This window comes from Mustela nigripes, chromosome 5 (genome assembly GCF_022355385.1).
Source record: "Mustela nigripes isolate SB6536 chromosome 5, MUSNIG.SB6536, whole genome shotgun sequence".
Lineage (NCBI taxonomy): Eukaryota > Metazoa > Chordata > Mammalia > Carnivora > Mustelidae > Mustela > Mustela nigripes.
Genome location: NC_081561.1, coordinates 149850872 through 149878314, shown reverse-complemented (window position 1 = coordinate 149878314; position 27443 = coordinate 149850872). Strand labels below are relative to the sequence as shown.

Below are 27443 nucleotides of genomic sequence, written 5' to 3'. Positions count from 1 at the left end.
TGAAATGGTTTCAAGGCAATTATATCTAAAATACAACTTTAACAGTATGATCACACAAATCTTACAAGGTATCATTTATGACATCAATCTAACACTTTTATAAACAGCATTTATTGTACAGAGTACTCTGAAGGAAGAAAAATGCGCACAGCCGTCCGTGCTTGTTACCACGGCTCCTCTGGCCTGCAATACTGAGAAGGCGGAATGTGTCTGGCACAAAAACAACCCCTAGGAGTCACGAATTAGAAAAACAACACTTTTAAAAAAGATTTTTACTTTTCTGGTAGAAATATAAAAACTGTGGTTTATGGGGAGGAAATTAAACAAAAGAAAAAGTCCAATCAATTGTAGAAGTGGTGGCTTTTTTAACACTTGAAGTTTTGTACCTCAAACCAACTTGCTGACAGCAGTATGTGTTTAAAATCTAAATATAAATAAACGGGCAGCGCTGCCCAAACAGCAGCACAGTACGAGCAACTTACATAACGCTGCGGCGTTCTCTCTGCAGAAGTGAGACCGCTTCTCGGCAACCCCGCCGGGAACGCGTGCTGGAAAGCTTCACGGGGTGCTGCAACCCACAGAACAGCATCTTACCAAGTCGGGGCCGTCCGCAACACCACCATTTACATGTACCAAAACTGATTTGTTTTAAAAACAAGTAGGTGCAGAGGCAGGAGTACAGAACAGCCATTATGTCGTCTTCCTGAAACCCTTTAGAATAGGGTAGATATTTTCAAATGCTTCATAAATTTCCGCTCTGACTTTAGCACCTATGAAGACAGGTTGGAGAAGAGAGTCAGAAAAAGCTTTTCTTAACACGTTAAAGAGCTAAATTACTTTAAAACTGCAAGCACAATTCTTTCCCTTACCAGTTAGACACAGACATTAAAACATTAATGAGGGAACCCCTTGTCACAAAGCTGTTTTTGTTTTTAAAGTATTGTTTTCCTAAAATGGATTTTTAAAACTGTTAAGAACTGTGCCCTGGATGGCTGCAGCTTCCCCCAGCAGCTCACATGTGACCAGTGTCAGTCCCTGCATCGGCACATGACCTGAGCAGCTCGTGACCCAAGCGTGCAGAAGGAAGGACCAAACATTATTCTCCCGCCTGCTGCCTTCAAGCAAACTCTTCTGAACCTTCGCCTGTTGTCTCCAAATGGCACTGCTGATGAATCTCAAAGTTCTTCTGGAGGGTTTCCAACTTAAAATGTCATCTCTTGACGGAGGGAACGGCCACCTTCCCTGCTCTGCCTACTAAAGGTCTTCTGTGGTCCCCTTTCCCTGCTCTCCCTTGCCTTGGTAGATACGTTTCTCGTCAGACTGTTAGGGTGGAGGAGAACGAAGGGGCAAAGGCATCTGTCTGTACCGCTTGCTAGCCACCTGTCCCCAATCTGTGAAACTACTTCTCAGCACTGAGAAAATGCTGTTCTTGAAATTCTTTCAAACCTTCAGACACTACTTTTCTGTTACAACTTACCTGTTAATACAACTTTTCCAGAAACAAAAATAAGAAGAACAATTCTGGGTTTGATCATCCTGTAGATTAAACCAGGAAATAACTCTGGCTCGTAACTAGGAGGAAAATGGCAAGAAACAGTTTAGAAACGAAAAGCTGTCCATGCTCTGGGGCAAAATGGGGACCGACAGGGAAAATACTGACTAAGCCACAAACTCACTGGGAGGTGAACCCAAAGAGAGAGAACTTAAGGTCAGTAAAGGCCATCTGTCGTCAGCACGTGAAGACCGATCTCTAACGAGTCTGGATCTTCTGATGTAAGTGAACATGAGACCCTCAGGTGTATGCTCTGCAGTGTCTTACCTTATCAAGGGTCATGAGTGGCATGTCTGATTCGAACCCCAGCAGCCTCAACCAGTTATAATATGTGTGATTAACCTAGTGGGAAATGCAGAACAGGCTTCCCTGAGGAAGGTACACTTGGGAGGACATCTGAAATGTGAGACGCTGGTATAAAACTGAAAAACAAAAGCCTTTGTCCAAGAGGGGCAGGGCAAGTCTGAGGGGCGCAGGGAGCAGAGAGGCTGGAAAGGTGGGCAGTGGCCTTGTAAGTGGCAGGGAAAATAAGAGCAAAGATGTTCATTTCACTCAAGTTTACACTTTGCTGGCAGAGCTCATATAATGTTCAGCAGAAGAAATAAAAAAAAAAAAACCTGGGGATAAAAATTGACAGAAGAGGTTATAGATTTAATTAATGCATTTAAAATGCATGGATTGAGCAGTAAAATAACAGGGAATCAAGTTCATCCCAGTCGAGGAGAATAATCGATGTTAGTAAGTGAAGCGGGAAGCAGAAGAATGGTAGGAATACTACATTTTCCGAGACATAAGGAAGAAACCTCAACATTAAATACATTGGTCACTACATCATCCGCGCTTACATACTGTCTGTTTTGCATGTTTTATCATGAACCGTGTTTACACAGATTACAAACGAACTGTTGCCACAGGCGGTACATTTCAGACTCACCTGCTAAACTGCTGGTGGGTCAGCACAAGGCCTTCTAACCTTATAGGGAACTTCACATCACAGCTCCCCACCATGTTCTGAATCTTGAAGTCCAAGAACTTGGCTGGAAAACCTAACTTCTGTACAACTCTGGCATATTTCCTCGCTGCCAGTCTGGACTGTTCTTCACTAGGGAAAGGAAAAAGTGAGATAGTCATAGTCAAAGCCACAAAAAATAATTACTTACATGAATAACTTATAAAAAGGCGAAACTAGAAAAGCTTATTTTTTAAAAAACTGAAAAACGGCACCCTCCCTTAAGAGGAAGAGAAAATAACAGAAGACATGAACTATTTTATTATAAAGTACTCCTGTGTCCTTGACAGAAAATTGCAGGCTTACTCCATATTACTGATACACCCAGGTTTCATACAAGTAGAGCATCATATCTCCACCACTATCATGAGTATTCCTGTATTTTACCCCACAACCCTGAGATGAAAATTAACAACTTCATTTTGACAGGAAATCCTCATCTCCGATGCGATTTGTACGTGACGAATGCATACACTAATTCTATCCTCTTTTATGTCAAACCTCTCACTATCCATTCTTATTACTCATCAGTTGGACAAAACTATGGCTTAGTAGTGCAGAGCTTACACAAGAAAAGCAAAATAAAAGCAATAACACCATCGTGAGCAAAAGACCCTCAAGTGCAGGGCCACAGGAATGACAAAAATTCAGCACACATATATGCAATGCTTTGTTTTTTTTCTGGAGGAAAATAAATTTATTTGCAGCTTCCTATTTCACTAAAATAAACTAGACACACACTATTCAGCATGTAGCAAAGGGATAAAGAGGGCTGAACAGTGCACATGAAAAGCCTGTCTGGGAAAGAAAAACTGCCTAGAACTGACTGATAAACCAGAAGTTTTCAATGCTCCATTCAGGGGAAACAAGTCTCCTAACTGAAGACTTCTGTGAAAGCCAGGGATGGACCCGCATCTTGCCTTCTGAAAAGACTCAGAGACCAGGAACCACAACGTCCACAACAACGGCCTTCCCTTCATCAAATAAGCAAAGGCATCCACAGTCCGCTCTGTGTGTGGACAACTCCAAGGCATAGGAATTATCTTTTATTTCAGAAGTTTAGTTTCCTCCATTTGTTGAAGCTTTACGACGCTGATGTATCTACTCCTCCCTCAACCACCGCCTTCTACCAGTTACACGGCGTCGGCTCCGCAAGCCTTAAGAGTCAAGGCCCGAAGCGTTAACCTTCACAGACAGGATCACTCTGAACAGGTGCAGAGCACAGGCAACACCCCTTGTCTGGAAAGGGGACACTCGTTAAGACCTGCACAACCCCACCCTCCTGGGTAGAGGCAGACGGCCTATAACAAGGGGCAGCAGGGCTCTGTGGCCAACGCACACGGGGCTGTCCCGCTGCCAGGACCCAGCCCATCTGGACTCCCTCACACCATCAGCTCTGAGATTCTGTGGTTCCTGACCAGTTTTTTTTTTTCACTTGGGGATGAATCTGTGCTATATATAAAATTTTTCACATACAGGAATCCTTAGTCATAGCTTAGATGTTACATTTTATCAAATATACATAAAATGCAACTGGATAATCATGGTAACATATGACCAGGAGAATGAACTCCTTAACCCTACCTCTTGGCTCCTGTGCACACCATCTTCCCAGAACTGAATATCAGTGCAGTGGTTCGGGGCTCTCTTATTCTCATGATTACAGCAGCAAATCGCTAAAAGGGTCAGAGACAACCGTCAATAAGGCCAACTGCTGATTTCCTTTAGAAGAACAATGACACACATACAGAGTCACATACGGAGTTCTCGTAAGGTGCGACACGTGTTCCCACACAGGCTTCCCTCACAGCATCACGCATGCTTTTTGCACAGGGAGCAGAATGAAGGCGAGCCCAGGTCTGCACATTCTTTCACAGGCATCACAACAAGTAGCAGCATTTGTGGGGTGCCTGTGACACAGGCAGTAAAGCAACCAGCTCTCAGTTTCAGCTCAGGCAGTAATCTCGGGGGTTGTGGGATAGAGCCCCGAGTCGGGCTTCGGGCTGGGCGCGGAGCCTGCCTGGGGATTGTTCTCTCCCGTTCACTCTGCACCCCGAGTTAAAGAAAAGAAGTAATATTTGCAAAATGTTTTACTTATTACATCCTTAATAAATACCAGTACCTCTTCCTACCTTGTATTTGCCAGCTTGTAGAATTGTAACTTCTGTTTTATTAATGATTTTTTGGGCAGACAGACTGACAAACCTTCTCTACCTCCAGCATGGGAGTAAATCAGATTACAAACATACCAAGAGGTACTGAAATGACCTTATGTTTCCAACTGGCTTTTAGAAACAGTATTAAAGAATCAACACTTACAAAATACCAAATTAAGAAAAAAATCAAAGTTTCTATCTTTAATTTCTACTTTTTAAGCTTTAACAATGTTTTTATTGCTAACATTATAACTCAAGGGGAACATGTTTCAGCCATGGATTGAATTAATTGCCTCCAATACTAGCTTAATTGATAAAAAGCAAAAAATAGCTTTCAAATAACTAAAAATTTTAATATCCGGTAAAGAGAAATTCATTTCTAATCAAGATGACTCTTCAACAAATTAGACGGCTTTAGCAATTTTAGTTTAAAACTGTGGTCCCCTGGGGCGCCTGGGTGGCTCAGTGGGTTAAGCCTCTGCCTTTGGTTCAGGTCATCTCAGGGTCCTGGGATCGAGTCCTGCTCTCTACTCAGCGGGGAGCCTGCTTCCTGCCCACCCCTGCCTCTCTGCCAACTTGTGATCTCTCTCTGACAAATAAATAAATAAAATCTTCAAACAACAACAACAACAAACTGTGGTCCCCCCTCAGATTTCACCATCATACTAGCACTATATTCTAATTTATACAAGTCCCAGGAAAGGCCTCATCATTTAGCACTTCTTAAATTCCCTCTACTGGTTTTTTCGATCAAACAGTATCAATTCACTGGAGACTATAAAACTGTAAAATTACACATTCAAAGTAAATAAAATGATAAATGATTAATTATTTTAATGCTACAGGCTTGGCACAATGGATAAACAGTTACTTCCAGATGTTAGTTACCCTGGGCTCTTGGACAAATACTTATAAAAATTTTAATATTTAGATAATCTCTTAAGATAAAGATAAAAACACTGGCCAATAAAGTTTTTATTTGGTATTTACTTTTTTTAATATTCGATATAACAACGATTCAATTTCTTGGCGGAAGGACAATGTTGAAATACATGTTTACCATTTTAAACAATTATAGAACAAATATATATCGTGCTCGGACAGAGAGACAGCAAGACATTTCTTGGTCATCTACCTTCTAATTCTCCTTGCATCTGTAAGCAACAACACTTGGTTACTTCAGCTAAAAGCTGAAATGGAGGAAAGTGAGGAGACAATTACCATTCTGTAAAAACAAAAATTCTCCTCGGATGTCTTTCTGTTAGCAACAGCAGGTACTAAGGTCCATCTTTCATAAAAGCAAAGTGACTTAACGCAAACTTCTGGATAGCACGGGAAACCTCTACTGGTCAAACCAATGTCATATACAGAGTCACGTACCCGCTTATGGGTGAGCTACACTTCCAGAGGAAACGTCACCACACACATCTCTACATGACGTACAGGGAGCAGACGGAGACACGAAAGAGACATCGGGGAAGTCGGCTCCAAACTGCCTAGATGAAAGCGTTTCAGGCTCTCCTCCCTGAAACATTATTCTCAAGCATCAGGATCAGAAGCACGGATTCCTGCCCCAGTTTGCGTGTACTGAGAATCCAAATGGCTGTGGGTTCTGCCTGAACACTAACCCCAAATCTACTAAAAGGCCTCCAGAAAGTGATGCCTCCCGAAAATACAGCTTCCTCCCAAGACTTCTCTTGAATCAAGGACAGCACAACAGACTTTGTAGATTTACTGCCTTTCCTTTCTCTCACTTCTTCCCCTTGGTTTTCATCATTCTGTGCTGTGTCCAAAACGGTATGAGAACAGGATTTCACTTTGTGTATGAAATTTCTACCCTGACTGCGGAGTTCCCGGATTGTGGCTCAGACAACAAACGAAACCCCTCCCCCAACGATCACAAATTCACGGGCTAAAACAGAGCTGGCTCATAACACTGTCCTCAACTATCTACCGGCCAGCCAAGCAGTACTGGTACAATTGCTAGTAAGTGGATAAATATGGGGGGTGGGCAGGGGGGACGCAGAACAGAACAATCAATCACTTGAGATGAAAAGACTTCATTCCTAAAACTGACCCAACTGATTCCTGGGAGTTAATTCTTCAGTTAGGCATCAGAAAACTAAAACTAAAACAAAACAAAACCTGGATATATGAAGTGAGTTCCATTTATTTCTTAGGACACTTAAGATGCTTCTTACTCTTCACGACTCTTCCACTGTCGAGTATCCAGGTGCTAAAAGGCTGCCACTTGGCCCCTCTTTTCAAGGTAACATTCAAATAATGCCACATGAGACAAAGAGTAAAACCCTCATGGGCAACCCCGACTGGGAATTTAACCAAAGCGGGAACATGGGAGACATCAGGAAAGAAAACGGTGCTGACCCAGCAAAAATGAGAGGCACAAACCACACAATGACACCCATTACCCAGCCGGCCAGTCACAGATAATTCAGTTAAATTCTCAAGTTTTTCTTTCTGCCTACTTTTCTTTTTCTTATATAAAACCTTATTCTTTGTTTGACAAAATAAATTTAATATCAGCTCCCCAGGTAAGAAAGTAAATAGCATGCTAATAATAAATGTTCTCAACTTTAGGGAACAGTCTTCTGCTGGGCCCTGTCCCGGAAGCCCTCCATCGGATCATCTTCTACATTCAAACACCTCACCTGTCTGCTCTGGTCCTCAAAGAATGTCCACTCGTCTGTGAATGCAAATATGCACTATTTATTTTTAAGATTTTATTTTTTTATTTATTTGACAGAGAGATCACAAGTAGGCAGAGAGGCAGGCAGAGAGAAAGAAAGAAGCAGGCTCCCTGCTGAGCAGAGAGCCCGATGTGGGGCTCGATCCCAGGACCCTGAGATCATGACCTGAGCCGAAGGCAGAGGCTTTAACCCACTGAGCCACCAGACGCCCCTGTACTATTAAAAAACAAAACAACAGCAAAAAAAACAGCTTATCTACTAATGCAGAGTCTTACCATGTACTCAGGCTGCTACCTTAACAACAAATTCTTATAGGTATGTTATCCCACAATCTTTTTACTATAGAAAGTTTAAAAGTTATACAAATTTTAGAAAAATATAATAAACTCCCTTGTACTTACCATCCAATTCTGAAAATTATTAACTTCTGGCCACCCTGTTTCACCCAAATGCCCTCCCCCATTCTCCAACAGGCTCACTTTGAAGGAGACTCCACTCTACACAGATTTCAGAAGATCGATGCAGTCACACTACAGACTTTGTTCTTTAATGTCACAGGATCCCCATCATAACGGGGAAATAAATTTTAGTAGTTTAACATGTAGACTGCTATTACTCTAGGGTCTCTCACATGGTGACTCTTCAATAAAAAAAAAATATATATATATGCATTTTGCTATAATTCCTCATTTTGTTGGTACCAACAAACGTAGGTATGACACAAACATTTTGGTTTAGGGACCTTTAACAGTAAATTCCTGTATTATTACAGTTTAAAATACATTAAATCACCCTGACCTTGGGATTATATTCAGCATTTCGGGCACGAAGTGCAATGGTCTTTAGGTCAAGCTTACAGCCAAGATTCACGGTGGATACAATATTTCTGCAAGAAATTTGAAAAGAAAACATGATCATTTATTTAACTTTTATCGGTTGAGATGTTAGATAATTATCTAGAAATTTGATTCTTTTACTAGAACAAATTTAATTATATTAAATCTATTTCTTTAAACTGTTGACATTTATTGTTTACCACACACCATGGTCAGCATCTTACATAGTTACCCATTTAATACTTACAATGCACTATGAAGTAGTAACTATTAATATCACATTTTCAGGGGAAGACGCAGAGGCTTAAATGGGGCTACTTGTGCCAGGTGAGTCAGGATTTGTGCTCATCTATCCCTAGAGCCATGCCTTAGCCTTCTGAACGAAGCCCTGATAAACCCTTCGAATGAAACTAATTGCCCTTAAACCATCTTGCGCTGAGGAGGAACATCACCATCCTGTGAATACTGATTCCAGACGGCAAATACACCTCCAGTTGTTTCTAGCTCATTGCTGCTTTTGATTCCTTTCCTGTCCTGTCAAAATGCAATACTCTGAAAACCTGATGGCTCACAATTTGGTTGGATAAGAGGACAGCTGGGTACCTTAATACACAATTGTTAAGAGCAATCAGAATGATCAATCCAATGAATGTTTTCATTTCTACATCATCTGTTTGCTTCCAATCAACTTTATACACACCTACCTTTGGCATTTCTCTCCTTACAAATGGAATCAAGTAGGTAGTGGGGCATCTACCACAAATTAAGTCATACGATTGCTACATGTATTCTTCTTTTTTCTTTTTTTTTTAACCAAAACCAGTGCATAAGGGTCAAACTTCTCTGTATGCCCAACACTTGCTATATTGTTTTTGACAGTAGCCATCCTAATGGGTAGGAGGTGGTATTTCACTGCAGTTTTGATATGCATTTACATAAACAATGTTTAGCGACCTCGAGCACCCTTTCATGTGCTTATTGGCCATTCACGAATTTTCTTTGGAGAAATGTCTATTCCAGCCCTTTGCCCATTTTGCAATCAGGCTCTTTGTTTTTTTGTTGTTCGGTTTTTAGTTCTCTAAATATCTGGATAATCATCATTTATCAGATACACAATTTGCAAGCATTTTCTCCCACTTTGTGGTTTGCATTTTTATTCTGTGAACAGTGTCTTTGGATACACAAGTGTTCAAAATTTTCATGCGGTCCAATTTCTCTATTTTTTTGTTATCTGTGCCTTTGGAGTCACATCAAAGAAAATACTGCCACATCCAATGTCATGAAGCCTTTGTCCTACGTTTCCTGCAGAGTTTTACTGTTCTGAGTCTTACACTGAAGTCTTTGATCTACTTTTAATTTTTTTGTTTTTTATATCCAAAATCCTGTCATCTTGATTCATGGTGCTTTTAGAGCTGCTTCCACCTAAAAGGCAGGCTTTTCCTCCTGTGGGCTGACAGAGGACAGTGGAGCAGTTGACACACAAAGCTACCATTTATGGTGACTAAAGACAGTGGTGATTTCGTAGCATCCCAGGTACTTCACGGCCATGAAGTAGGAGCTGGGGCTCTGCACCAGGCGCTTCTTCTTGTACTTCCTCTGCTCTTCTGGGGTCGGGTAAAGGAGGTCCTTCATGACAGGCATGTTCTTATGGGGAGGTTGTCGCCATAGTTTCTGAATGTGGTGTTAGTTAAGGGCCCAACTTCATTCTTGTGCATGTGGATATCCAGTTGTCCCAGCACCATTTGTTGCAAAGACTATCTTCTCTATTGAACAGTCTTGGTACCCTTGACAAAAATCATTTGACCATATATGCAAGAGTTATTTCTGGGTTCTCTGTTCTACCGCATTGGTCTAAATGTCTGTGTCTATGCCAATACCTTGCTGTTTTGATCACTGTAACTTTGTAGTAAGTTCTGAAATCAGGAAGTGTCAGTGTCCCAGGCTGTTCTTCTTTTTCAGCATTGTTTTGGTTATTCAGGGTCCCTTGGGATTCCATATGAATTTCAGCCTAAGTTTTTCTATTTTGCAAAAAATATCACTGGGATTTTGATAGGGATAGCACAGAATACATAGATTATTTTGGGTAATATTAAGCTTTTGACAATATAAAATCTTCCAATCTATGAACATGAGATGTCTTCCCACTTATTCAGGTCTTCTTAATTCAGCAATGTTTTACAGTTCTCATCATAGGTCTTTCACATCCTTGGTTAATCTAATCCCTGAGTATTTCCTTCTTTTTGATCATGTTGTTCATGGAATTGCTTAATTTCCTTTTTATATTGTTCACTGTGTACAGAAATGCAACTGACTCTTGAGTGTTAACTTTGTAGCTTGCCACTTTTCTCAATAAATTCACTTATTAAATCGAATACTTTTTTGTGGAATCTTTATGATTTTCTATGTGTAAGATCGTAACATCTGCAAAGAGATAACTTGACTCCTTCCTTTCTACTCTGGATGCCGTGCATTTCTTAGGACTCCTCCAACTAGAACTTCCAGTAATCTGCTAAATGTAAGTGCCTTATTCCTGATCTTACAAGAAAAGCATTAAGTCTTTCAACATTGAGTATTAGGCTTGCTGTGACTTTTTACATATGGATTTTATTAAGATAGTTTCCATCTTTTCCTATTTTGTTGACTGTTCTTATCATGAAAGGATGTTGGATTTTGTCCGTTCTTTTTCTGCATCAACTGAGACGATCACTTTTCTTCATTTCATTGTTCTGGCGTATTACACTGGTTGATTTTTGTGTGCTGACCCACCCTTGCATTCTAAGAATAAAAATCCCACTTGCTCATGGTGTATAATACGCTGCTTAATGATGTTTCCTCGCATTTTGTTGAGGACTTCTCCATCAATGATCATGGAGATACAGATCTTACATTTTTTTTTTTTACAGTGTCTTTTGCTTTGGTGTCAGCACAGTGCTGGATTCGCTGAATGAGTTAGGAAGCATTCCCTCCTCAATTTTTTTGGAAAAGTTTGAGAAGGGTTAGTGTTAGTTCTTCTTTAAGTGTCTGAGAGAATTCCCCAAAGCCGTGTGGTCCGTGTGGTCCAGGGCTTTTCTCCTGCTTTACCCTTCCCCCAGAACCCTTTCTTTTCTTTTCTAAGTTTATTTATTTCAATATTCTCTATACCCAACACGGGCTCAAACTCACAACCCTGAGATCAAGAGTCACATGTTCTTCCAACTGAGCCAGCCAGGCCCCCCTTAAAAACATATTCTTATATATTAATTATTTACCCCAACTCTTCATAAGCCTCTAAGATTTAGAGACCATTGGATTCCCACCCAGAAGGGCTCTTAGTTGATATGGAAACTCAGGAATGTGTCTGACTAGATGCTCTGTAGAGTATCAGAAAGTTTAAGGTGCCGGCAAGAAACAAATACCCCCATCACAACTAGTCATAATTTGATTTAAACAAGAGGTGCAAAAGTGCCCACAAGACCCAAACAAGTATGCAAGACAACAGGAAGTGGTGTTGACAAAGGTGAATTCACAAGTGATTATCTCTCTAAATCAGTAAAATGCAAAGTGTCTGATTTTTAAAACTATGTCAGGTCAAACACCCGAGGCAAGATTTGGATAACAGGATCCATAAGTAAATATTACTTAGCTCTAAAAATGACCAGAGATGGCTTACAAGAAAACTAGATGATGTAGTTATTGCAAATGACCCTCAATTCGGCAGTAAGTTTTCCAAAACCAAAGGCTATGTACTTCTCATTGACAGACACATGAGAATATCTGTATGTTTTTCATAATTTTTTTTCCTACTCCCACCTACCCCACACCCAATTCGGTTACATAAAGAACCCATTTCATTTATGTAGCAAAGTCCATTCAGGACAAGAAAAGACATCCTCAGCTCATGGGAAGGACACAGCTCTCCAGAGTTATATGCAGCCCTCATAATAACTAATGAAGACAAACATGGATCACCATGAACTAACAAAAACTAAGTCACTCATCTTCCCTTCCCAGAAACTGAAAACCTGACAAGGGAAGGACACTACACAAGGCTTGATTCACCAGATCAGCTGCAGGGCAATGCCTGTAACAACTGGGTAGCTTGTGTATCTGGCCCAAAATTATAAACACAAGCTACCAAATGTCTGAAGATGTCATGCAAGTCTTTTACTGAAGGGACTGACTCTCTAAGGCAGCTTAGCATCCCTTTCTCATGAGAGAGAGCGCATGTATTATTAATCGTTAGCATACGATTAATTAATATGTATTAATTAATCGTTAGCATACGAGCGCATGTATTCTTAATCGTTAGCATACGATTACCACTGGCGCTACATCCTTCCACAAGCTCATCCACCCGAAAACAAGGAACAGCAGCACCCAGTCGAGGGAGCCTTCTAGGGCAAGGGAGAAGACACAACACGGAGAGTACTCACTGCAGCTGCGGCACGATCCCCGAACTCTCAGAGGCGGGTGTGGCAGGGGTAATGGGGGTCATGGGGGTCATGGGGGAGGGATACAGTGGAGTGGTGCCCGGCAAGGGTGCAGTGGTAAGAGTCTGTGAGTGGAAGAGCTGTGGTGTCTGGCCCGAGGCCCCCGGGGCGGCCTGCTGGGAGGTGGACTGCTGAACCGCCGCCACTGCCTGCTGCTGCTGCTGCTGGGCCTGCTGCTGCTGCTGCTGGGCCTGCTGCTGGGCCTGCTGCTGCTGCTGCTGCCTTTGCTGCTCCTCCAAGAGGGAAAGGCTGTTGGTGTTCTGGATAGGCTGTGGAGTCAGTCCTGTGCCGTAAGGCATCATCGGACTGAAGATAGGGATTCCAGGAGTCATGGCACCCTGTGGAAAATCAGGAGAACAGTACAGTCAGGCCAGCTGGGAATGGGTGTTCCTGGCACGTGTGCAGTAGAGGAGGAGGGGAGATGTAGGAGGGCAGATGCCTTCGAGTATCAGTGGGATTATGATGCCTTAGTAAAAAGGCATTTATTTGCTGTTCTCATACATATCACTTTCCTCTTCATCATAACGCAGTAAGTAAAAGCTTAGTATCTGGGATCAAACCCAGGTGTGAAATCCAACCCTGTGACTTACTACATGTGAAAACTTGAGGAAGTTGCTTAGCCCTTCAGGCATATCCACAGGATAATGTTCTAATACCGACAGAGAGAATAAAGCAAACAACTAGAGTGACTCCCCATCTGTGTTTAAACTGCTACCCTAGTATACTGCCTGGCTAGTTCCCTGTTCACTTTCAAGGGATCTGTCCAAGTTTGAATGATTATTATAGGCTTACCCTAGAGATGCCTCTTAACTAATTCAACACAATGACAGGCACAAAGAAAACACTGAAGTGTTAACAACAATAATGACAATTATCAGAATACTCTACAAAAACGTGGGTCATTTGCTCTCCAAGAAGTTTAAATCAAGAAAATCCAATACTGTATTGTTCTGTTAGATATTGTTCTAATATCTAATTGTTCTAATAGAACAATATCAATTTATTTTTCCAAATGCTTAACTTTTGCAGACACTGTTACATTTATTAACTCTGGGAAAGGGGAAAAACAGATGCTGTTCTTCCCACATTAAGGAAAAGAGAACTGACACCAGGAGACAAAGCTAAATGACTTTCCTGAGACCACAGATCTCTCTAGTGGAGAAGCCACAATCACAGCTACGTTCTCCTGAGATCCAGTCCAAAGCACTAACCAGACACCGAAATCCATGGAGCCCACGGGGCCTGCAGAGCTTGTGACTTCATGGACCTCTTAAAACTATACCCAGTATTTTGGCAAGAAGGGATCCATAGTCTTCATTAGATTCTCACATGGGGGCAAGATCCGAAAGACAGCCTAACCCTTTCCCACTTCTACCACTTTATCCGGCAGAACACACAAACCAAAACTGTCTAAGATATTTACGGTGAATCGTTTAACCAGCAGAGTGGAAGGAAGAACGAACGTATACCGCAGCCCTAAGTACAGACATTATTCTGCTGCATCTAACTCTTAGGTCTAGAAAATACTGGCAAGAAAATATTCAGGTTCTGTTACTTTGAAAAGATTAAGGTTTTTTAAAGATCTGCCTCTTTGGGGCACCTGGGTGGCTCAGTGGGTTAAGCCGCTGCCTTCGGCTCAGGTCGTGATCTCAGGGTCCTGGGATCGAGCCCCGCATCGGGCTCTCTGCTCGGCGGGGAGCCTGCTTCCTCCTCTCTCTCTCTCTGCCTGCCTCTCTGCCTGCTTGTGATCTCTGTCTGTCAAATAAATAAATAAAATCCTAAAAAAAAAAAAAAAGATCTGCCTCTTTACATCACATATACAAATGAACACAGAATGGACCACAGACATACACGTAAATGGACTTCAGAAAAAAAAGTAATAGCTTCTACTCTCTGAAAGACATCACTAAGAAAATTAGCAAGTAAGCCACACCACAGACTGAGGGAAAACCTCTACAATACCTACCCGAGAAAGAACCCGTGCCCACAACACAGGAAGAGCAATCACACTTCGATAGAAGAAAGACGAGCAATCCAATGAACAGACGGGCAAAGGGTGAGGACACATGCTACAAATGAAGGCGTGTCACGGGCCAATAAGCACTTGAGAAGATGCTCAAGACTGTCAGCCATCAGGAAAATGCAAACTGAAATCACGAAGAAATACTACCACCAGAATGGTGAAAAGTTAAGGCCTCGGGTGTCAGTGAGGATGTGGAATGACCAGAAGTCTCACACGCTGCTGGTATCATGGTCTGACACTTTCTTGTAAAGTGAAACATACACTTTACCATATGACCTAGCAATCCCCCTCCTAAGTGTTTACCCAAGAGAGACAGAAACAGTACACACAAAGCCTGTTCACAAATGTTTACAGCAACTTTACTGATAAAAGCCTGACCTAGAAGCCCCCCGAATGTCAGCAACTGGAGAACGGATACACAAAAGGTGGTACATCCACACAACCGAGTACTATTTGGCAATGAAAAGGAATCTGCAGACATACGGACATTATATTGGACAAAGAAAACAGACACACACAAAAGTACATCCTGATATAATTCCATTTGTATGAAACTCTAGGCAAAACTCTCTTTAGCTGTGAATCAGCAGATCAGATGCGTATTTTGCATACACAATTATCAAAACACTTAAAATAGATGTTTCCATTTCATGAAAATCATATCTAAGGTTAATTTTTTATTTAAAAATCTTTTATGTAAATTCAGTGAATGAACACATAGTGTATTATTAGTTCTGGAGGCAGAGTTCAGTGACTCAGCGCTGCCTACAACATACAGCGCTCATTACATCACGTGCCTCCTTAATGCCTCCACCACCTCCCCTCTAGCAACCCTGTGTTTCCTAGAGTTAAGAATCTCTTGGCTTGTCTCCCTCTCTGATATCATCTTATTTTATTTTTCCCTCCCTTCCCCTATGACCCTCTGTTTTGTTTCTTAAATTCCACATATGAGTGAGATCATATGATAATTGTCTTTCTCTGACTTATAGACTGTATTTTTCTTTAGATTTTTTTTTTATTTATTAGAAAGCATAAGTAGGAGGGGTAGAGGAAGAGGGAGCGCAGATCCCAAGCAGACTCCACACCAAGCCCAGAGTCCAATATAGGGCTCCATCCCATAACCCATGAGATCAGGACCTGAGCTGAAACCAAGAGTCAGACCCACCACCAACTGAGCCACCCAGCACCCACAAATAACGTATCTACTTTTTAAAAAAATGTAACGTTTTGGGGGCACCTGGGTGTGAGCTCAGTCAGTTAAGCAGCCACCTCTTGGTTTCGGCTCAGGTCATGATCTCAGGGTCATGGGATCGAGCCCAGCACAGGGCTCTGCGCTCAGTGCAGAGTCTGCTGGAGATCCTCCTCCTCTCCCTCCCCATACCTCTCTCTCTCAAATAAATAAAATCTTAAAACAAACAAACAAAAAAAAGTAGATGTTATTTGGAAACGTAAGCATAAAAGGGAAAGATAAACCAGAATATAACCTGGTGACTTTCAAAATCAAAGACCTGATAATCAACATTTCAAAAATGTTTACAGAAAGATTAAGACTTATAGACAGATACATATTTTAACTCCCAAAATTAAATACTGCCATGCCTACTCAAAGCCTAATAGAACTTCTCAAGAAAATAAGAGAAACATAAAACCATATAAATCCATTTTCAACAATAAATGGTTAAATTCCTTCCTTCCTTTTTACAAGGGCTCTAATAATGCGGATTCTACCCCATCTACTCCCCCCACCCCGCCCCCCGCTGTATTACCTGAGGGGAGGCCAGGCCCTGAGCATAAGGCGGCAGACTGTTGTTCTGATCCATGATGTTCACCTTCTTCTGGGAAAATCAAGTACCTCTGCACTGGAACGCGCCTCGGCATTCAGTCTTTTCCTAGAGCATCCCCAGTCCACGCTTCTTAGCAACTTCCTCAACTGCTTGCATTATCTTCATGTACATCAACAAACAGTCTGCTTTGAAAACAGTTCAAAGTTTAATGTAAGAATACAGGCAAGCTGTACAGTCTCATAAACCAGTTTCACAATTACACAAAACTAGAAAAAAACAAAGAACCTAGTATGCCATATTTTTTCTAACCTTATAATGCTGAAATGTTATTTTTTTCTATGTTTACTGTGATGGTATGTAGAACTATCAATAGAACAAAAATTGTTTTATTACATGTTTAAATACTTACGACTGTTCAAGATTAAGGTGTCATAATTGATGTTAAATATCTTTAGGGAAAAGATATCCAGGGAAAACAAATTCCTAAGCAAACTGTCATATCTGAGTAGAAATATTTACTGAGGACTGTATCAGTGCTATTAGACATTTTATATTCTCCACAATGTCTCGGGTGTTAAGTTCAATAAATACTGAATTGGATCCAATACATTTTAACCGTTTATTGATCTACTAATTTAATAGAACCCTGTAATAGAAGCTGTACAGACCCCAAAATAAATAAAACATGTTTTTATACACGTAGTAACTTGAGCTCTTCAAAACCCATAAATACAAACTATGCTCTCTCTAGTTTTCCTTAACTCATCTCTTTACTAGCGGCACATTTTTTATTTCTTTTAGACAAAAAAAACCAAGCGACTACCTTTTGTTGAGTCTAGTTCAGATGGATCGTTAACTTGCTATGAGAACTGATAGCATCAAACAGGACTGGCTGATGAACACATCACCAGCACCACCCAGGGGCGCCTTGGGGGCTCAGAGGGTGAAGCCTCTGCCTTCAACTCTGGTCTTGAGCTCAGGGTTCTGGGATCCAGCCCCGCATGGGGTTCTCTGCTCAGCGGGGAGCCTGCTTCCCCCCCACCCTCTGCCTAGATGTGATCTCTGTCAATAAATGAAATTTTTTTTTTTTTAAAGCAGCATCTAGTTATCACATAGTAAGCACAGGATAAATGTTAGCTATTATTATTTCAGTTTAAACATTATTATCTAACAAGATATTGTCACATATAAAGCTTGCTGGTCTCAAAGTTACATGTTACATATCAAAGACACACCAAGCATGTGTTGGTACAAACCGAGCACTCAGATATTTCCTGAATGAATGACAGAACGAGACAATCACTTTGAGAGGACAAAGGACCCAAAGACTATATATCCCACATACCCATCACTGAAAAAGAGAGAGAGAGAGAAAAGAAAAAAGGGAACAGCCACTTCCGAAAATGTCAGATACAAGAAAATCATATTTTTAAAACTGCTGTCCTACACCCGCAGTGCTACAATACGAGCACGGTAAGGACACGGCCGTCAGCATCACGCTCAGTCCGGAGGCAGGCAAATCCCCGCGGCCAGACGGACATTCCCGCACCGGAGGGGCCCACGCAGCGCAGCCACTTCGCCACGCGCCCGCGGACAGCGCGGCACCGAGGCAGCGCGCGCCCGCAGACCCGGGCACCCTGCCCGGCGCTCTGAAGCCCGGCGTCTTCGCAAAGCTCGACCGCGCCACTGCGTCCGGCGGGCCGCTGAGCAGGAACTCACGCATCCGACTTTCAGGCCAAAGATCCCCGCAGGGCCACAGGACTCCAGAGCGCGCGGCGCGCGAGACCCAAGCTCAGGACCCGCACGGCCGGCGTGGGCGCGACGCGCGGGCGCCGAGCGCGACCCCGGGTCACACGGCGAGAGCGGTGCGGGGCTCGCACGTGCGCGTGAAAAGGTGCCCTTCGCCGCGGGCCGGGCCAGTCTGGGCGGACCCAACTGCCCGCAGGCGACGCTCCGCGGAGGCCGAGACCCGAGAGCAGACGCGCAAGAGACGTCCCCGGTCGCCGAGGCCCCGGACCCGGCCCGGCATCGCGACCCTCCGCGCGGGGAACGCGCGCCGCCGGGCTGCCCGGAGCCGGGCGCTCGCCGCGCCGACCGCACGCCTTTCCGGCCGGAGCACGCGCGCGGCCCTCCGTGCCCGCTCACGGCGGCCCCCGCAGCGCCCACTTACCCCTCAGACACGCAGCCGCGTGCGGGACGCGCTCCCTTCCCTCAGGCTGACGCACGCACGGTCGCCGACGGGGGAGCCTCGAGCCTCGCGGCTCCCGGCGTGGGCGCACCTCGGTCGGGCGCCCGGCGACACGTCCGGACTCGGGAGCCGCGCCGCTAGGCCTGCGAAGGCCCGGGCTGCTGCCTCCCCTCGGGCTCTCCGGCGCCCGAGGCCCGCGGCGCTCCTGCGGGCGGCCGGGCAGGCGGGCACCGGCCGGGCTCCACCGGCGCTCCGGCCGCAGGCTGTGCGGCGCTGCTCGGCCCGGGCCTCCCGGAGCCCCGCGCTCCGACGACGGGCGCCGCCCCCGAGGCCCGCCGCTGAGGGCACCGGGGCAGCGGGCCGGGCCGGGCGGGCGGCCGGTAGAGGCCGGAGCGGCGGCGGCTCGAGCCCGAGGAACGTCCCCTCCCCCCGCGGCCTGCGGCCCGCTCTGCGTCCCCCCGCCCCCGCCCCGGGCGCTCGCTGCGCGGTCGCCTCTGCGCGAATCCCCCGGCCGAGCGGCAGCTAGAGCGGCCGTTACCTGAGCCCCCGCACAGACCGCCGCAGGCCCGCGGAAACGAAGCTGAGCCGCGGGCGGCCCAGGCGCCCGCCACGGCGACCCTTCCCGACCCTGACGAACTTCTGGCGCGCGCTGATGATGTCACTTCCGCCCGTTCCAGCCGCGGCCTCCGCAGGCGGCGCCCGCTGGGGCGGCGGCCATGCGTCGTGCGGGCGCGGGGCACTTCCGCCGCGGCCGCGGCCCTGGGCGGAAAGGCTAGGAGCGGCGGGCGGCGTCCCCCGCAGGTCCGGGCCGGGGCCGCGGCGGGTGGGCGCTGGCTGCGCGGGGGCCGGATCGCGCTTCTCCAACGCGGCCTCCAACGCGGCGCGGCGGCGTCGCTCTGCCCCAGTCGGGTCGCCCGCCGAGGGCGCCCCGCGGGCGGGACTGCGCGAGCCGGCGGGCCGGGGAGGCTCGAGCCGGGGCCCGGGGAGGGGCCGGAAGCCGCCGGTTCTGCGGCGCCGTCCCGCGCGCTCTTTCCACACTGGCCGCGGAGGGCGAGGCGCCCGGACCCGAGCGCGACCCCGGGAAGAAGGCCCGCTCCGGCGTCGGGCCTGGCTCGGCGTGTTTACAGGAGTTCAGGGCCGTTGACCGCTACGGGCGGGCAGCGGCCCTCGCGTTTCGGGACCAGGCGCAGAACGACGGTACCGGCCAGCCACGTTAGCGCCGCGCTCCGAAGCTGTGCGGGGGGAATGGCTCGCGGTGTCGGCTCCGTGCCTGGGGGGCTCGCTCGGTTAAGCGTCTGCCTTCCCCCGGTTGCGATCCCAGGGTCCTGGGACGAGGTGGGCATCGGGCTCCCTGTTCCCCTCTGTCCTGATCCCTGCTGGGGCGCTCTCGCTCGCACTCTCTCAAATAAATAAATACAATCTTTAAAAAAAGAACGCATGGTGTACAGGTAAAGATTACTCACGGGGGCCAAGGGTGCTTGCTAGAGCTCAAAGGGTACAGTGTGGCTGGACTGGTCGGGAGCCAACCATTCCGCACTTTCAGTTTCTTCTGTCCATATCTGGGATTAAAGGAGAAGCTCCTCTTCTGGAGCTACTTCCTCCTAATTGGGGACCACAGAAGGATCTTGGAGAAAAGACTTTTACTGAGTGGGGGGTGGGGTCTTGTTTCTGGCATTTCTACTAAGGGCATCTCCAAGCTAGTATTGAATACAGAGAGCTCCTGCTTGACAGTTGCCTAAATTCAAACAACCAAAGACAAGGAGAACAAGAAATAGAGCGATGCGCAAGAGGGTATATTTCCATTTAGGAGGAGTTACATTTAGCCAATTGCTAAAAGGTCTAGAGCTGGAGCATCTATGGTGATGATGTGTTTAACTCTTTTGTGACATCAGCTACATTTTTTAGTAATTCGGGACATATGCACAAATACTCAATGCAAGCACAGGTCCTCCTTGAGCTGCAGTCAGTATCTGTAAGAACCATTTGGTTTTAGAGAGCCGCCTTCTGAGTTTGTGAGTGACAGGGTCGCCAAACGGTGGCATTGTATGCTTGGCTAACGCCTCTACTTGGAATTTTAGTTCACTAGAGACAGCTCCTGGGACAGATAGAGCTAAGGGGATAAGGAAATCAAGAAGCCTTCTTTGCTGGAAGCCTAGCCTTAAGAATGCCTTAATGAAGAGGAATCATGGCAAGTGGGAGGGGGCCTGTTCCAGGAAATAAGGGCATCCCCAAGTGCATCATCCAATCCTACCATAAGGAAAGTTAGGCCATGCACTGTCTCCACAAGTCCATTGTTAACACCGTGGAATGGGGTATGCTCCAGCTTTGAAGGAACAGTTTTGCCATCCCAACCACAGAGAACTGGTCAAGGTGATAGTTGAGTTTCATAATTGTTGGGGAATCCATCCCATTGTCCCGCTGTTCAATTAATCATATGCCCACGTGGTCTTGTTATTATCCCCACAGAGAAGCATGAGGCCTGTCTATACGTCAGCTACTGTGACAATTTCTCTGACGATTAACTCAAACTGTCTAGCACAGGCAAACACTCAAAGATAATCAGGACTAGAACTTCACACCGACGAAGGTGTGTTATTGAAACAATTTTTCTTCCTAAAGTCGCCCTCATTTCTAAAGATAGCAAATTGAGACTAAATCATTTGAAAAACAAGTCCAATTTTAACAACCTTGGCCTAATTATTTACATAAGCTCAGCAGGAATAGTGATTGACTATATAAATTCTTTAAAACTTGCTTTGCTAGAACTTTTCATAAGGATTCTCTAGATTGAAATTTAATTTTTTTTAAAGATTTTTATTTATTTGACAGAGCAGAGGGAGAGTGAGGGAGAAGCAGACTCCCTGGTGAGCAGGGAGCCGGATGTAGGGCTTGATCTCAGGATCCTGAGATCACGTCCTGAGCCAAAGGCAGAAGCTTAACTGAGTGAGCCACCCAAGCCCCCCAGATTGAACTTCTAATAGTGTCCTGAGGCCAGAAGCCAAGCCAAATACTTGTGTCAGATTTGCCTGTAATACCCGTAGATTTGGGTGAATTCTTCTTCTTGAGGTCCCCCCAAATATTTTAAAGTTTCCAGTACCTGCCAGGAAGTGACATTCTTGACTCACCTAGCAAGGCTGCTGGGGACTTCCTATGCAAGATATCCCACTGACATCCCCAAGGAGCTTTAATGACTCTGTAAAGTCAATCTTAATTCCTTAAAGCTGCCTAGTCAAATCTGATTCTATGTATGTCTCTCTCCAATATGGCATTCCAGTCAAAGCCTTGGTAGTATAATGAATGTTTCCAATGGTGTCCTGTTACAAGAAGAACAGAATTTTGCCAAATTTATGCAAATAATTTTAATTGTCATGAAAGAAAGAATACTTAGAGTTTCTGAATTCACGAGGGTTTGAGTAGGGAGAAAAGTTAAATGATTAAATTTATTCACAAAGGAATATGTTATCATATTTCCATCAGTCACAGATATCCTAAGAGAAAATTTCCTTAAATTTGGAAGAACAAACATTAGAGAACTAGCAATGCTTCAAACCAGGCTCATCAGTAACTTGACATACCAAATAAAAGAGCTTAATGAGTCAAAAAGACTTCATTTAGAAATTGAATCTAGGGAAGTTTGTTTTAAAAAACCTGAAAGTTCTAAAACACATGCCTAAATAGGACCATTATTATAACACTTAATTTTTTAAAGTTTTTTTTTAAGATTTTATTTACTTATTTGACAGACAGAGATCACAAGTAAGCAGAGAGGCAGGCGGGGGGGGGGGGGCCGGGAAGCAGGCTCCCCGCTGAGCAGAGAGCCCGATGCGGGACTCGATCTCAGGACCCCGGGATCATGACCTGAGCTGAAAGCAGAGGCTTTAACCCCCTGAGCCACCCTGCCGCCCCTATAACACTTAATATTTGATTAACTATTTAACGAAGGTGGCAATAAGAGAGTCTCCAGAAGGTTATATAGTTAGCAAAACTTAGCTCCTTTAATATTTGAGTTTTAGTTCTCTTAAGTAATCAAAGACCTGATAAAGGCAAAACATAGAAACTTCGGTTTTCTGCACAAAGAAAAAAAACTTTGTTTATACTTTCTTATCAAGTAACTATCATATCAAGTATAAGAAAGTATTTTATCAAGAACTGACCAACAAGGGTGCCCAGATGGCTCAGTGGGTTAAAGCCTCTGCTTTCGGCTCAGATCATGATCCTGGGGTCCTAGAATCAAGTCCGGCATCAGCGGGGAGCCTGCTTCCCCCTCTCTCTCTGCCTACTTGTGATGTCTGTCAAATAAATCAATAAAAATCTTAACAAAAAAAAAATTGACCAACAATTCCAGAAAACTTTTTTTAATAGAAAGAAAAACAGAATTTCAGTCTTATACAAGTATACTTTTAAAATCCATTCATTTCCATCTTAGTTTTGAGCACACATAAAATTAGTTTTTCCCATTTGAAAAACACAAACCTTCACAAACCTTCCACAACTTTTTCATTCAGATTTTGTCCTAAGCCTTTTTTTCTATATAACCAGTCTCCTTTTAGGACAAAATTACTTTCTTTTACCTGAAGAAAAGTGTATTCTCTTTTCTCTTTTTTAAGATTTATTTATTTATTTATTTGAGAGAGTGAGCGAGAGCTAGCACGAGCAGGATGAGGGAGAAGCAGACTCCCGGAGCAGGGTGAGAGACGCTCAGGACTCTGGGATCATAACCCGATCTGAAGGCTTCATGACTGAGCCACCCAGGCGCCCCATTCTCATTTCTTTTTTTTTTTTTTAAGAGAAATCAGGGAGATTGCCACTTTACCTTTTTTTTTTTTTTAAGATTTTATTTATTTATTTGTAAGAGAGAGAGAGAGTGAGAGCAAGCACAGGCAGACAGAGTGGAAGACAGAGTCAGAGGGAGAAGCAGGCTCCCTGCAGAGCAAGGAACCCGATGTGGGACTCGATCCCAGGACGCTGGGATCATGACCTGAGCCGAAGGCAGCTGCTTAACCAACTGAGCCACCCAGGCGTCCCCCCTTTTTTTTTTTTTTAAAGATTTTATTTATTTGACAGCAAGAGAGAGAGCACAAGTAGGGGGAGCAGCAGGGAGAGGGAGAAGCAGGCTCCCCGCTGAGCAGGGAGCCCGATGTGGGACTTGGTTCCAGAACCCTGGGATCTTGACCTGATTTGTTTAACTGACTGAGCCACCCAGGCGCCCCTCCCCCCATTCTTACACATCTCTTTCTTTCCTACATAAGGAGCTGCTTTCCTTATTTCCATGTCTTCACTACACTTAGCAGAATTTGAACTCTTAGAAACCTTCGTCTCCAGTGAAAATTAAGTAGTAACCAATTGTGAACTGTTACACCAGGATTCTGCAGGGGGCAAATTTATTAATACATTTCATAATTTCTAAAAACATATGTATTATAGCACAATCTTTCAATTAAGTATAAACTGTGTTTATTAGCAGACCCAAGTTTCTCTGTATTAAGAAGCCAGAAGCAGATAAGCCTGTTTATCGAATAATGTTTTAGTATATTATCTTATTTAGAAAAGAATTACATATCCGGTAAGTTCAGCCCAATTTATCATTTAACTTAGCAAAAGTTCAAGGTTGCCAAAGATTTTGAAAGCTATATGCCTTTTTATTTATTCAACCTACTTGATTATAACAATTACTTATGAAAACTTTATGAGACAGACAAAAAAGTCATTTTTGTTGACAATACAACAGATACAATATTTTATTTATTTTTAAGATTTTATTTATTTATTTATTTGACAGACAGAGATCCCAAGTAAGCAGAGAGGCAGGCAGAGAGAGAGGAGGAAGCAGGCTCCCCGCGGAGCAGAGAGCCAGACGTGGGGCTTGATCCCAGGACTCTGGGATCATGACCTGAGCGGAAGGCAGAGGCTTTAACCCCCTGAGCCACCCAGGCGCCCCCATAATGACTTTAATTAATAAACTCAGGTAGAGTAAAAGCTAATGTATTGTATTCCATGCAGACAACTCTAAAAACATGTTTATTTTAATTAAACCAACAGCAATGAATTAGGTTTAATACTGGACACGTCACACTTGCATCCACTAAAAGACCACTGATTTGTTCCCCGCTGTCACTTTTTACCTGGGGCACCTGTGGGGGTCTGAGGTTAGCTCAATTCAAGCCCAGGGTGCCCCTGGGGTTCCTTCACGTTAATTTGGGAGGCGCTTTGGGAGGCACTTTATCCTGAACACCCTTAAGGAGGGGCCCAGTCTCTTGGGGTGCTTTGCACTCCTTGATCATGAGGGGAGGAGGAGCAGCAGCAGAAGCCAGAGGCACGGGCAAGCACCCAGCACGGTGGAGCAGCTGTGCGAGCCGAGTCCCGGGGGGGGGGGGGCAGAAACAGGAGCAGGAGGTGGAGGCAGAGGTGGGAGCAGATTCAAAGCTTCGAGTAACATTCCCCACCCACCCCTGTTTGTCTCTGGCTCTCTCTGCAAAACAGGTCTTTTCCCTCTGGTTGATTTTCAGCTCGCTGCATCGTTTATTTAAAACATAAGCCGCTGCCTTCGGCTCGGGTCATGATCTCAGGGTCCTGGGATCCAGCCCCACATCGGGCTCCCTGCTCAGCGGGGGCCTGCTTTCCCCTCTCTCTCTGCCTCCTTCTGATCTGTCATATAAATACATAAAATCTTAGAAAAATAGTTTAAAATTTAAAAAAAATGGGTGCCTTGGGCTCAGGTCAGGATATTAGGGTCCCGGAGTCTAGCGTCCTGCTCAGCAGGGAGGCTATTTCACCCTCCCCCTCGGCCCCTCCGCCTGCGTGGGTGTGTGTCCCCGCACGCGCGCACACTCGCTCATATAAATGCATAAAATCTTTAAGAAATAATACAAAAAATTAAAATAGACCCTCGTGGACCTTCTTTGGGAACATAAGTAATACTCCTCATCTTCCTGGGACTTCGACTCAACGAAGCCCGGAGGACCTGCCAGCCTGGCCCCGCTCTAGAAGTTGGCTTCGCCAGTTAAACTGAAGGCTTCCTCGCTTCTGGTTCCTCCCCGACGGAACCAAACCAAGATCCCTAATTGGGAGGCACCTGAATGGGAGGCAGGAATCCAAAGGAGCCATTTAGGGGTCCCCTGACCTCTCCAACTGGTACCCGGGCCCAACCGCGCTGCAGTACAGGTCACCCTTTCCAGGTCCTCCTCCGAATTCGGCCCGGGGCTTTCGGCCCGCTGGGGCGGCGTCTCCCGTTACGCACGAGGGTGACACGACAGCACACGGCCGTCCCCAACCCACAGCCGAGCTGACCTGCTCCCAATCCCCAATGCGCGGACCGTGACTCGGGCCCTTCGGTTCTCCCCGAAGACAAGGCTTGCGAGGGAGAGGCACGGACGGCGCTTCCCGGGGACGCGGGCACCGGCACGGCTTCCGACGGGCGGACTGGTCCCGAGTCCGTCCGCCTCCCCGCGGGCTCCGCCCTCTCCCCCGAGACAAAGAGCGAGCTCGGCAGCCGGCGTCCCTGGGGCATCAGCGAGGAGTCGGCCGGAGGCGGACCCGGTGTCCTCGGCCGCGGGGGCGGCCCCTCAGCCCCTGCCGACACCAGCGAGCGCGGAGCCGCCTCCCGCGGTCCCGGCCGGGCGCGGTGCGCGCAGACTCGACGCCGCCGCCCCCGCAGCATCGCGGCGCAGGCTCCGGCCCGGCTCCCGGAGGGTCCTCGCGCGCCCCGCGGCGCCGCCCGCGCCCGCGTCCGTCCGGGCTGGAAGCGCCGCCGGCCACGCGCCGACCCTGCCCCCGCGGGACGCGGCGGGGAGCGAGTCACGCACACACGCGAGCGGGCCGGACACTGCCCCGGGAAGAGCGCGCTGCGGCCCGCACAGAACCCGCCGAACCCTCCGCCCGGAACCGACCGCGGAGACGCGGCCTCACGCTCCGCTCGCCGAGAAACCTGCGGGACCTTCCCCGGAAGCTCCCCAAACGCTTCCGCGGCCCCGGGCTGCGCGAGTGTCCGCGGGGCCGTCCCGCACGAGCCAACCGCCCGCTCGCCCGCGTCTTCAGGGCCCGGTCCACGGTCGCGCAGGGGCCGCCGCAGAGGCCCGCGCGCGGACTCGCACGGGCTCCGGGACCCGAGCCCCGCCCCCAGCCCCGCCCCCAGCCCCGCCCCCGCGGGACGGGACGCGCGTTCCGCTGCGCAAGCGCGGAAGACTCCCTCCCGCCAGGCTGTCAGCCGGCTTTCGGGGCGGGGACAACCCGGCCGCTCCGAGCCGGGGAAGCCGGGCCGCCCCCACTCTCCCGCGCCCGGGCTGTGCCGAGGCTCCAGCCCGCGCCGGGACCGCTTGCTTCTGCAGCGGGGCCGGGCAACGCCCACAGAGCAGTCGAGCTTCCACAGTCCCGCCAATTTTCTTGTAGGGTCAGACTTTGAAATTTTTGTCTACCAGGCGTGAATTCCAATGTTTTCTTGGGAAAGGAAAACCTTTCTTAGGGAGAAAAAAATCTGGCGGCCTCCTCGGAAGAGGGGGCGCCTGGCTCTCCACGGGAGCAACGACAGCCGCGAGATACAGCGGCCGGTAGGAGCGCTGCCGGAGCCCGAAGTGAGGGGACTTCCGGCCGGGCGCCCTCTCGCCGTGAGACCGCGGGAGCCGCCGGAGCCGGAAGTGACGGGACTTCCGGCCGGGCGCCCTCTCGCCGTGAGACCGCGGGAGCCGCCGGAGCCGGAAGTGACGGGACTTCCGGCCGGGCGCC

At 46.4% G+C, this 27443-nt stretch overlaps 2 protein-coding genes across 4 annotated transcripts; one reads left to right on the top strand and one right to left on the bottom strand.

Annotated features, from left to right (window-relative positions):
* Window positions 1-5: 5 nt before the first annotated feature.
* TBP (TATA-box binding protein) lies at window positions 6-19354 on the bottom strand. 3 transcript variants are annotated; one of them, XM_059401479.1, is made up of 8 exons: window positions 19264-19354; window positions 16520-16722; window positions 12674-13068; window positions 8224-8311; window positions 4146-4237; window positions 2487-2654; window positions 1478-1572; window positions 6-770 (listed from the first exon to the last, which is right to left on the bottom strand). In XM_059401479.1, the coding sequence occupies exons 2-8, from the start codon at window positions 16571-16573 to the stop codon at window positions 691-693; spliced, it is 972 nt and encodes a 323-aa protein (XP_059257462.1). In that variant the 5' UTR covers window positions 16574-16722; window positions 19264-19354; the 3' UTR covers window positions 6-690. The 3 variants fall into 3 exon arrangements, with proteins under 3 accessions (XP_059257462.1, XP_059257461.1, XP_059257463.1); XM_059401478.1 differs by having other exon boundaries at window positions 16520-16719; window positions 19264-19353; XM_059401480.1 differs by lacking the exon at window positions 19264-19354 and adding an exon at window positions 18708-18728.
* LOC132018744 (collagen alpha-1(I) chain-like) lies at window positions 17778-27145 on the top strand. The gene is made up of 4 exons (XM_059401605.1): window positions 17778-17781; window positions 17993-19105; window positions 19527-19922; window positions 26070-27145. The coding sequence occupies exons 1-4, from the start codon at window positions 17778-17780 to the stop codon at window positions 27143-27145; spliced, it is 2589 nt and encodes an 862-aa protein (XP_059257588.1).
* The last annotated feature ends 298 nt before the right edge of the window (window positions 27146-27443 follow it).

Bases quoted from the DNA above. Each gene is read 5' to 3' on its own strand.
- TBP (XM_059401479.1), bottom strand. From the start codon at position 16,573: ATGGATCAGAACAACAGTCTGCCGCCTTATGCTCAGGGCCTGGCCTCC. The intron at 8,312-12,673 runs GTGAGTACTCTC...AATTTCTTGCAG, and splicing joins GGGATCGTGCCGCAGCTGCA to AAATATTGTATCCACCGTGA. The intron at 1,573-2,486 runs GTGAGTCTGAAA...TTTTCCTCCTAG, and splicing joins ACCCACCAGCAGTTTAGCAG to TTACGAGCCAGAGTTATTTC.
- LOC132018744 (XM_059401605.1), top strand. The intron at 19,106-19,526 runs GTAGAGGCCGGA...CGTCCCCCGCAG, and splicing joins CCGGGCCGGGCGGGCGGCCG to GTCCGGGCCGGGGCCGCGGC. The intron at 19,923-26,069 runs GTACCGGCCAGC...TTCTCCCCGAAG, and splicing joins GGACCAGGCGCAGAACGACG to ACAAGGCTTGCGAGGGAGAG.